The sequence below is a fragment of the Cucumis melo genome, chromosome 2, assembly GCF_025177605.1.
Source record: "Cucumis melo cultivar AY chromosome 2, USDA_Cmelo_AY_1.0, whole genome shotgun sequence".
In the NCBI taxonomy this organism is placed as follows: Eukaryota; Viridiplantae; Streptophyta; class Magnoliopsida; order Cucurbitales; family Cucurbitaceae; genus Cucumis; species Cucumis melo.
This window is the reverse complement of record NC_066858.1, coordinates 6116900-6128634: the sequence shown is the minus strand read 5'-3', so window position 1 is coordinate 6128634 and position 11735 is coordinate 6116900. Positions and strand designations below refer to the sequence as shown.

Genomic DNA, 11735 nt, shown 5'->3' with positions numbered 1-11735 from the left:
CTTACCACCATCAATTCAAACATATAAATGAGAGGTCAAACTATGTTACAAAGTTAATAAAATAAAATTGCAAATTCGTAACAAACAATTCATAATCGTCTGTAGATAAGGTTTTAATTAAATTTGCAATTGGATAAACTTTCAAAATTTCACGCAGGCGTTATACCACGTAATTATATATGTTCAAAATAGGGGGACGTCGCTATCGCTAATTACAAATAGCAAACAATTAATTTGTATTTCTAAATAATGATTTTTAATAAAATTTTCACAATATGTTCATAAATTAATTCGAAATTGGACAACTGTCTTTACTAATTTAATAACATTACACATAGAATAAATTATTTGCAATAAGACGGGTTCGACGCTTTCATAAAAAATTATGCAATAATTTTTTTATCATATTTACAATCTAATTTTAAAAATATTATACTTACATAAAAAAATTATTAACCCAACCCATATAACACTTTCCCCAAATAAATTTTTTCATAAATTCCACATAAACCTACCCACCTAACCCTTCCCCCAAACACATCTTATCATAAAATCCCCATAACCCCTCCCTCAAACACATCTTATTCATAACACTATCATAACCCTTCCCACACAACTCTTTCCCCAAACACCTCTTATCATAAAACTACGTTTCTAAATCTTCCCCCAAACAAGGGTTATGATAAAACTAGGTTTAACATAACACTAGTTTTATCATAACATTAACTCTTCTCTAAATCAACCCTTCTCCCAAACACACCTTAATGTTAGATTTGAACTTTGGAAAAGATTGAGTCGCTGTCCAGCCAGTTGGAAGCTCGAAATCGAGAGTTTGGCACAAATTAGGTAAGATTTTAAGCCTTCTTTGAGTGGGTCTTGAGTACCCATTGAGTTTCGGTGTTAATATTTAATCACCCATAGTCTTATGTGCTAGATTCGAGTTTAGAAAGGCTGTTAATGTGCTGTCGAGACGATTTCGACAAGCTTTTGATAAGGGAGGTAAATTTAGTGAGTTGTCTTGAAGTTCTTGATTACCCATTTGGTTTTATCATGAAATTAATGTTACCCATAATGTTTTGGACGAAAGGTTGTAAATTGGAAGGATTTTGAAGAAATTTCCAGCAAAGTTTAAGATTATTTAGGTGTTATTCAGTAAGTTCAATGCTTATTCTCGTTAACTTTAGAATGCCCATTAAGTTTTTAAAATTTTCCATGCTACTCGGTCCTAGAGTTGAATGTTAGAGGTTGAAAATGGGTTTTCCATTAACTTTGAAGTTTGTTTGGGTGTTACCTTTATAAGGTTCGAAACACAAAGTGGTTTAGGTGATCTAGAAAGTGTTTAAGGTTGTTTGACTCATGTTAATATAATGGATCTAAATCCCAAAAATCATCAATAGTTGAGATAAGAGTGTATGGAATTAAAAGATCCACTAAGATTGACTTAAAGTTGGGTGCTTATGGTGTTGAGAGTTTAAGTTTGAAGTTATGGTTTAAAAGTGGAATTTTAGCCTAAATTAAAGTACGAGGAAATGATACCAGTTAATAATGGAAGTGAGAATTGGAGTCCTTGGAATGTAAATAGGTGGAGTTAACTTTAGGAAGTGTTTTGGAAATAGTTGTGGCATCTTGACATTTGAAGATAACTAATTGATCCTAATCTTTATTTTCAAGCTTTCTATGTAAAATCTAAATATATATTATTTTATGATATGACCTGAAACTATATTGCATTAGAAATTTGACATGAGAAAGACCTTATTTTCAATTATTAGGGCGAATTTCTTCCCAAGGTTTGGGCCATCCATCGGCGAATGGCGTCACTAGCGCTCCTTTCCAGAAATTTCTCGTTGTTCTTCCATTGCACAAGAGGTATGCTCTCTTTTCTCTTTCCATGTATTTTGCAAAATTCTCTCTCATACTTCATTTTTTTCGTTGCAGTGGTTTCATGTCAACAACCTTGGTCTTTTCTATCTGGATCACTTTTTTCTACTCACATCGTAGGTGACGATCCGGTTCTTGTAAGTATTACTCGGTTCTCTCTCTTTAAGGATCGACTCTTGTCTAGTGCCCCGCATTTCATTTATGAATGAATTATTATCAGGTTCGGGATTTCATACATTCCACGTTATATGATCAAAATCATGGATACTTCGCTCAACGGTCACGTTCAGTTGGAGTTCTTGAACACAGCATAAAGTTCAATCAGCTTGAAGGTATGACATTGTTTAAAAGTTGTGTTATCACGCATGTATATTTTTGTACAGAAATGGCAAACAATGACATTTCTTTGTTTATTGAAAAGAGGAAAGAATGAAAAGCAATCCCACAAGAGAATGCCATTGGAGAAAGGGTTCAAACTAAGTAAGATATTGCCTAGGGAATAATTACAAAAAATATTCTAAATAGCCCAAAGAGAAATGTGAAACCTTTCAAACCTGACTTGGATCCCTATCCACACCTCGCCACACTCTATGGCAACCAATAACAGCTAGATAGTAGTGCAAAGAAAGGTGTCAGAAAACCCCAAATTTTTAATGATCGTCTTTTTTAGCATTGAAATTTATTTTAGTAATACTTATCTAAATAATGATGTACTGGGTTTATTTGGCTATGATATATTTGATTTTATGTTTTGGAAGGTAACCTTCTCCAAGACTTCCATTTCTATTGTTTTGTCTAATTTATGTTGACATTGTTCTTTTCCAAGATTTCTGATATGTAGAAATCTTTTAAATGCTTTGTATTATACTCTTAACTCACTGTGATGCTAATTTCTTAAGAAGCGTATTAGAATATTGATTTCGTTGTTGTGATGTTTGCCTGATGTACTGAATTGTGTGCTTGATTTAGGCAGGAAAGCTTATATGAGATACTTGGATAAAATTTACAAGCAGAGTGACGTTTCGTGGTTTACTCCGGTGGAGATTTTTAAGGCAATTGGTTCCTCTACCTCTCTCACGCTCATATGCACGCACATGCACAGATTCATGTGTGCAATCATAAACTTTGTTGTTTGGTTGTTATGCTTGAGAAACGAATTATCATATTTTTGTGGAGGGTTTAAGAATATCGTTCCTAGCCTAAGTAAATCTTCTTGTAGATTTTCATTTTTCTTTTGTCCAAGTTATTGGAGAGTTTCTTTGTTTATATTCTAACTCTTGTGGAGTTTATCCATTTTGGCTAAAGATTCTTTGCCTTCTGTATTTCGAAGCTTAAAAAAGGGACAGGAAACTTTTTCTATACCATGTTTCCTGTGAAAGAGTAGGCATGGTTAGTCATAAGTGGTATATGTGCACTTTGAAGGTGAAGGGTATGAATGTGAGAGTGGATATTTTTTTTAAAATAAGTAAATTATATCGTGAAATGTGTCCATCAAATTATATCGTGAGATATTACTTATTGCTCTCAATTCATGATTTAAATCCTTAAATTCTTCGTAAAGGATGGTTGAGTTGAACCTATGAACTCTTAGAGGGGAGAAGAGAGGCCTTAACCGTCAAACTATGCTCATGTTGGTGGAGAATAAGATATTTGTTTTCCATGGTATTAATGGGTTCGATATTGAGTATTGTTATTATTTTGATGAAATCGACAACTTCCACGATCATATTGAGTATACTTTCCTTCATATGACCTTACTTAAACTGGGTTTGTTAGTTCTACATGAAGAATTGCTGTGTCCTTGAGTTCTAAGAAGTATTCTTCCCTCCCCTCAGTCTTTTTGAGAAACGAGTTTAAACTAGCATGAAAAAAATATATTCAAGATTCTTCCTTGTTAATTTTTTGTTTGACCTTGGTGAGAGTAGAATCAAATTTTCCTTTCTCAACCTTTTATTTGTTTATTTACTTTTATCTTTATGAGAAGTCATTTCCTTGATAAATTCAATATTTCATTGGTCAATTTTCTCTGCCAGCTTTCATTGTCTTTGATTTTGCAATTTTGTTTCCTTGTAGCCTTGGTATGCCCATGGGATTGCTGAAGCAATCATGCGAACTGCTAACCTTTCCGTTCCACTAAAAGTAAGATTTCTGACTCTCTTGTTCTATAACAGTAATTTTATATCCACTCAGGATCTTTTTGCAGTATTTTTCTCACTTAGGGGAGGCATGCGATCCAAATATCTTGTTTTTCCATCTTCAATTGTCTTGTGTGCTAAATAACTAATACTTTTGTTCTAGCGTTGAGGTGATCTGTCCCACCCAAAAAAACTCAATGATTTCTGTTCTCTGGGAAATCGAATTATTGCTGTAATTCGACAGTAGCTAAAAGTTGAGATTTATTGATTTTTAATATGAGAGCTCCAAACATGAAGTTTCTTTATTTAATAGGAACCATCACTAATGTTTCTGAGAATTATGAACTTTTTTTATGTGAGTATTGCATAAGATATATGGTTATGACTTATAAGCCATTACTGCTAATTTGTTACTGATTTTGGATTTTGAATTAAGAATTCAGAATTTTTCCTTGATGTATATGGATGTTCCCTTGCTATAATTTTTCCGGGTTGGAAGCAAAAACTTTGTATTAATGACAGACATAGTGTAGAGGGCAAGTACATAAGACCTCACATAGTGTAGTCCTTATGTTTACAAAAATCTCCCCCTTCTTTCCCCTTATTGGCAACAATACAAATAAAGAAGCGCCAATATCAACAAAATCAGGAGGTTGGAAAGTATCTCTATATTTTTCTTCATAGGTTTATTCTGTTTCTTCAGTCCATATATTCCATAGACGGTATTGCGGGCAGTCAAACAATTAATTAGTTATAACCTTCTTTTAAAATAGGAGCCTTCAATAAGTTGAACTAGTTATGTTTTATATTTTTAATCTTTAATTATGTTATGCCTGCTTGATTGTGTGCATGTGTGTTTTTTGTGCATCCACAGATATATGAAATTGGTGGAGGATCAGGAACGTGTGCAAAGGGGATAATGGATTACATAATGTTGAATGCACCTACAAGAGTTTACAAGAATATGACTTATACGTATGTGGTTTTGCTGCATTTTTTCTCTACCATGAAATGATAAAAATCTTATGCTGCCTGCACCAAGCTGGGATATCTTTCTAGCTTTTAGGCTGAATTACTTTATGCATAGCACATCTACCTTGTGCTCTCCATATAACCAAGGGGGAAGGAACAACTTTCAACAATTTTCTTTCTGTGAAAGCCTGAAAGGGGGTTAGTTTTTAAAGAGGGAATCTTATAGACTTTGTATTTTTCCCATAAAAATCCTCCGCAATATGTATAGGATCATATATTTTATAATGCAATTTTTAGAAAGAACAAAGAACATACTTTATTGACCATAAATTGTTTGTCTTGTTTGGTCGTGGTGGTGGTTTTTTTTTTTTTTTTGGGGGGGGGGGGGGTAGGAAACAATGCATTAACCTTAAATTGTTAGAATATATATGTATACATTGACGTTCCACAGCGTTGATTTTTTTTAACCATAGTATATAACAGCCTTAATGAATACTTTGGCTAGTGAATCAATTATTCGGATATCATAAGATACATCACAAGGAAAAGGAAAAGAATTTTATGTTCTGTTTGTATCATAAAAATATGTAAGATTAGTATTTAAGGTTTTCTATTCTTGAATTATGAACAATAATTTCACTGGCACTCGTCAAATAATATAAACCTACACGTTGATTTTTATCTCAGAAATTATTGAAAAATTCACAATTTCCCATCTCCTCTTGTTTCAATATTCCGTCCTCATGTTTCATGTGAAAATTACATATATATGACTGTAGCTCAGTGGAAATAAGTCCGTCATTAGCAGAGATACAAAGACAAACTGTTGGAGAGGTTCGTAGTCACCAATCAAAATTCAAAGTAGAGTGTCGTGATGCTGTTGACTTGAGAGGATGGGGTACGTTTTCATTCTTTTCTCTAAACTAGTGCTTATGTGGTGTGTTGGTGGGTGTGGGGTTAAGCATTAAGTTTGAAGTGTTGAATAGATGAATATATGGGTGAAAGGACTAGGCAGTTATTTTTTTTTTGTTGGAGAGTCCCCCATGTGTGGAGCTGAGAGAGGAGAAGATATTCCATAGTAGATATGAGTGTAAAGTTTAAACTGTGTTATTTGCTGTTCTTCCTTTTATCTAGCAGATGCCAATGTAAAGTGGATAGTCATAAACATTATTTTGTTTTTATGATTCTACAATATAATTGTAATATTATCCATCCCCTTGTATAACAGGAGATGTGGAGGAGCAGCCATGTTGGGTAATTATGCTTGAGGTATATCGCATCCTTATCTCGTATATCTTCATAAAGTTCACATACTTTCGAGGTTGTGAACACGAAAGAATTCATAGATTATTTTTCCATGTTTGTCTGTATTTCAGGGAATAAATGTTTGATTGATATATTTGCCTTTTGGCCCCAAAATTAGCACTAGTCAATCTGGCACTTACACTTGTAGAGGAGGAGATCGTGCATGAGAAACTGAAACCATGCTTGATTACAAACTTACGGAGAAGAGTTAAAGATAAAGATAAACTTACGGGATTTGTTTGTATTGACTAGTGTGAGAAATGTTTTTCAGAAACGTAATTTTTTTAGAACTCATTTTATAAAAACAGTTTAAAATAAACTTTGAAAGTGTTTCAAAAATTAAGCACTTGAAAAGTTAAACCAAACATATCTAAAATACAGTGCTAAATTGTATATTTAACTGTCAGCAAGTATAGTGGTAAATTGAAAATTAAATGACGTATGATTGCATGTGCATGTATATAGACATGGGAATCAAGATGTTTTTTTTGATAATGAAATAGTGCATCATGGTTGTGTTTTCTCTATCATTGCTCATTGTTCATCACCTAATCAAACATGAGCCATAATCTAGTAACAAATTGTCACCGAAGACTTTGTTGAGCAAGTATTTTTCATCTTCATGTGAGACAACTTTTGACTCAGAGTCGATTTTTATGTTTCATTAACCCAGTAAAATTTTGATTTCGCACAGGTACTAGACAATCTTCCTCATGATCTTATTTACTCAGAAAATCAGGTTTCCTCGTGGATGGAAGTGTGGGTAGAAAAGCAACTTGATAGGTATGCATCATCATTCATATCTGCCCAAAAGAGATCTCTTGCAAGACGAGGGGTTCACTTATTTCATTTTTATGTGAATTGGTTTAAATTCTTCACGAAACAAAGGTGGTTTTAGAATTCCAGGACATAGTTGCAACCTATGCAACAAGTCTTGTACGAGCAAGGTCATAGAAACAAAGATGTTCCATAAACAACTTTAACTTTAATTGCCTGGTCCATAGCCATTTTCTTCCCATCTGCATCGTTAAAACAGCTTTGGCCATGGTTGAAGCAGCTTCCTGGCTCTCTTTTTCAAATTGTAGTCATCAACAGGCACAGTGTTCGAGTCTCACAGCCACTTGTTCATCTCTTGCCCCCTTTTGTGGCTAATTTTTGGTAGGAAGTCACTAAAGTTTTTCAATTTTTCCTGGTTGCCCCCCAGTGACTCCCTTGAATGGATCATATCATTTATACTGACCGATTATCCTTTCCAGAATGACAAAGAACGGTTAGTATCATCTGGGCTATTTTGTGGAAGATTTGGGAGGAGAGAAATGCTAGGACTTTTCAAGGCATCCTTAAATCTTCTAAGGAGGTTTTAGAGTTAATGCTTTCTTTCATACCCCTTCCCCCCCCAACCCCCCCCCCCCCCCCCCCCCCCCCCCCCGGTCCGAGTGCGCGGGTGCACTTGGAATAAAGTAAAAGAAAGAACAGTGCATATAAGAAGCTTCTCTAGTTCTTGTTGATGTGATTTTCTTGAGTTTTGGGTGATGGATGAGAACTAAAATTGTCTTCGACAAGCTGTTTGGCTTATTATTACCCATGATAATTTTTTCTAGTCATTGCTGATCCTACTTCTCTATTGCTGCAGGGAATCACTTGTGGAATTGTATAAGCCAATTCAAGACCCTCTTATTAAGCGTTGTGTAGAGATTGTGAATTTCAAAGAAAACGATCATACCAAAAACAGTGTATTATCAAAGGCAAAAGGCATTTGGTCTAAAGCTTTTCCAAAACCCAGAAGATCTTGGCTACCAACTGGTTGCCTGGTGAGGAACCTCTTTAATAGTCCTTTTCCCTCCCTCCCGCAAGATTTCACTAACTCGTGTTGTGTACTCGTTGCTCAGAGTCTACTCGAAGTGTTGCATCATGTGCTACCAAAGATGTCTTTAATTGCCTCGGACTTTAGTTACTTACCCGATGTGAGGATAGCTGGTGAAAGAGCACCGTTAGTTTCAACCAAGGTATGTTCTTTCTTCTAGTTGACGAGGATTGAGCTTCCTGCTGCACGACATCTGCTGGATGATATTAGATTTGACTATATTATTTTATAGTAGCTTTTTTTTGTAACTGATACCATATCTATCTCCTTATTATCTTTCTTTCATTCTTTACCTATCTATAAATGGGCATCTTGTATTCTGTTAATCAATTATCTAAAATACAAATCAATAAATTTCTCTGAGTTTGAATCTTCTCTTGGTATCGTAACACATTGGCAGAGTCTTTTTTCCTTTCCCTTTCTTCGGTGGCGTCATCCTCATCTCTCTCGAACACCCCCCCAGAAACAACCCAGAATATTTGTGGGCCTATTGAGGCGAAGCTCTTATCACCCTCATCGATGGTACTTGCCACCCTTTTCCCATCTGCTCTCTTTCATGTTACCTGCTCAACAGCCCATGAACTATGGCTACTGGTTATCCTTAGAAAACCGTAATTCTTCCAGGACTCGCTTAGTATCTTAGAGTTGCGAAATGCTCTTTATTTATACCATTAAGAAAACTGCCTCCATGTTGATTGAGCAATATACACGACTACATAAAACGATTTTTGTTCTTTTTTCTTTTTGTTTTGTTTTGTTTTTTTTCTGAAAATGAAAACATAAAATGATTGTAGTTTCAATTGTTTATGTTTTATTGTGCGCAGGCGGATGGAAGCAGCTTAGATTATGAAAGCTATTTAGATGCAAAGGTATGCAAGCCTGAAGGTCCAGAAACTTGAAATTGGATTCTATTTTTATCTTTCCCATCATTAGAATCTCTTATTGGATAACTTAAAGCCACCAGCAATTGCCTTCTTTTTTTGCTAGCGAGTGTTGCCATTTCCACAGTGAAAGCTTAAAAGAACTCAAATGATTTTGGTTGATCGCAGGGTGATGCTGACATCTTTTTCCCCACAGACTTTCTATTATTGGAACAGATTGACCATTATTGTTCTGGATGGCTGAAATTGCATGAAGATAAAAAGCCAAAGTCAGGGAAAAAGAGGCGAACAATAATTGTAAGTTCTACGCGCTGATATATTATTCCTCAAAACATCTACAAATTTTGGCTCTCGAGAAATATGCCACTTGATGCTTGAGAATTTGCCGATTAGAGATAAATACCTTTGATGCTAAACAAAGCTGAAATCTTGTTTTTGTTATTGATTTCTTTTAATTTTAGTGGAAATACCAGGCCTTGTTTGATAACCAATGAGTCCTAGAATTATGCTTGTGCTAAACACAACTTTCACTTGTAGGTTTTTTAGCTTTGCTATCCACGTTCTACCAATCCTTGAAAACTAGAAGAAGAAAAAGAAAAACTATTTTTACATGTGTTTCTTCTTTCTTTCAAGAATTTAAATGTTTGTTTAAGAAATATGAAAAATACAGTATGCATCAAGATTATATCAAGAGAATATCTTAACAAGCAGAAACCTAAAAATGAAATCGTTACCAAACGAGGTATACGATGATTTGATTTTACCGTCAAATTCTTATTTTTGTTACTTCTGTTTGTATCATGGTGCTAGCTTGACACTTCGTCATTCATGGAAGAGTTTGGATTGCCATCGAAGACAAGATTGAAGGATGGTTACAATCCCCTTCTTGATGACTTCAAGAACACCAAATTTTATCTCAGCGTCCCAACACACAACATCAAGTAGTCGAGTTAGGGAGGAGGAGGGAGGAGGAAATTTTGCGTTCTTTCCTTTCATAGTGGTATGCCTTAGAAATGAACGAGGAGAAATTTTTTGTTTCAATTTTGTCCATTCATTAGTTTCCATTACTATTTTGGTGGCAATTTTGTCATTTAAATATAAAAATTAATGTTAATTACTAAATTAAATTAATTCTCTTTTAGTTTTATTAATAAAATGGTTGAGTGATATGATGTTATATATTATAGTTTTATGTTTAATTAATGAATTTATTATTCTTTCCTTCCCTCGCTTCTCCTCAGATGTAAGAAAACCACTCTTCCCCACATCTAGGAAAAAAACTCACTTTTCTCTCTAATTAATTCACTAACTTCTCTTTTTTTCATCCATTCTTTTCATCTTCATCTTAACCTTTTATCTTTCAGCTATTCGCATCCTTTCTCCTTTTCTATCTCACAATCTTTCAATTTCCTATCTTGAGTCTATGCATTTTATTCTTTTCTCACACCAAAAAAACTAATATGAAGTAGAAATCAAACAATATATTTTTTATGTTCTCTTCTATTTTTTTTTTTTTTTTTTTTATTTTTGTTGTATTTATCTATGTATTCCTCCGTGGATGTTTAAATCATATAATTTCAGATTCTTTTTTTTGTTAGAATGTAAAAATGGGATCTAAATATGTTTGTGTATTTCGATATTTGAATCATGTAACCATGGAAATCTTTTTTCTTTTAGAAAATCATAGGGAATCTTGAACATTGTAAAAGGACACATTCTTTGTTCTTGTTTTTTTTTCATTTAATTAATTTCTACTTTTTAATTAGAGTTTTTTTATTGATAGAATGGTGAAGTGTAGTTAATACTTTTATTGTGTTTGAATTACGTAACTTTTGTTGGAATCTAATTATTAATTATAGTTAAAGATAATAGGATGGGTAAAGGTAGAAATATGAAAGTTTAGATAATGAAATTTTTCTATAAAAAGTCATGTAATTTTATTTTTTCTTCTTGACAACGAATTCATTTTGTATGATAAGTGCATTAAGTTTGAAAAATTATCTCTAAGTACATATACTAATCTCTTTCCTCTAATAAATGTTTTCACGTTTTCTTTAATGAATACATTATTCTTCCTACAACGATAAGAAAGGATATAAACTTGAAAAAAAAATTGTATATTTTTAAAAATGAAAGTAGCATGTCTTGTTAAACAAGCAAATTTTTGTTATAATTCAAGAATTTAACATTGATTGCTAAATTATTTTTTAATGCATTATATCTTATAGAATCCGTTAAACATTAAAACGCTAACATAAAATAACTTTTAATCCTCTTATTTTCAACTCTCATTTTAGAATACCTTTTTATCCAAATAATCTTTCTTCAACAAATTCATTACCAAATAATTTTAATGATAACAATAATAATGTATCTTTTGATATATCTTTATCGAAATGATGTATCTTTTGTACTTTTTGAAATTAAATTTGTTATTATGTGATAATTTTTTATTGACTCTAAAGTTTCTGCATTTATTTAACAAGCTAAAAGAGTCAGGTGCTCTGCACGTGTTGAAAGACTAGTTTATTTTTAAATAACCTATTTTCCTTATTTCTTTTTTTAAATTACGTTAACGCTTATAACCCATTACAAAAAAGTGAAAATTTTCAAAAAAAAAAAAAAAAAAAACAAAACAAAAACAAAAAAAGAAAAAGAAAACTAACAAACATTTCACTAAAAACAGTAGGCCCAAGA

At 33.1% G+C, this 11735-nt stretch overlaps 1 protein-coding gene across 2 annotated transcripts; it reads left to right on the top strand.

Annotated features, from left to right (window-relative positions):
• The first annotated feature begins 1684 nt into the window (after positions 1-1684).
• Positions 1685-10215, top strand: LOC103492021 (uncharacterized). Of its 2 annotated transcripts, none has more exons than XM_051080699.1 (14): positions 1685-1869; positions 1939-2018; positions 2102-2213; positions 2851-2933; positions 3955-4020; positions 4891-4991; positions 5768-5886; positions 6217-6257; positions 6988-7076; positions 7927-8104; positions 8183-8299; positions 8558-8679; positions 8982-9026; positions 9207-9335. In XM_051080699.1, the coding sequence occupies exons 1-13, from the start codon at positions 1812-1814 to the stop codon at positions 8998-9000; spliced, it is 1185 nt and encodes a 394-aa protein (XP_050936656.1). In that variant the 5' UTR covers positions 1685-1811; the 3' UTR covers positions 9001-9026; positions 9207-9335. The 2 variants fall into 2 exon arrangements, with proteins under 2 accessions (XP_050936656.1, XP_016900909.2); XM_017045420.2 differs by lacking the exon at positions 8558-8679 and adding an exon at positions 9849-10215 and having other exon boundaries at positions 1700-1869.
• The last annotated feature ends 1520 nt before the right edge of the window (positions 10216-11735 follow it).

Bases quoted from the DNA above. Each gene is read 5' to 3' on its own strand.
- LOC103492021 (XM_017045420.2), top strand. From the start codon at position 1,812: ATGGCGTCACTAGCGCTCCTTTCCAGAAATTTCTCGTTGTTCTTCCAT. The intron at 1,870-1,938 runs GTATGCTCTCTT...TTTTCGTTGCAG, and splicing joins GTTCTTCCATTGCACAAGAG to TGGTTTCATGTCAACAACCT. The intron at 2,934-3,954 runs GCAATTGGTTCC...GTTTCCTTGTAG, and splicing joins CTCCGGTGGAGATTTTTAAG to CCTTGGTATGCCCATGGGAT.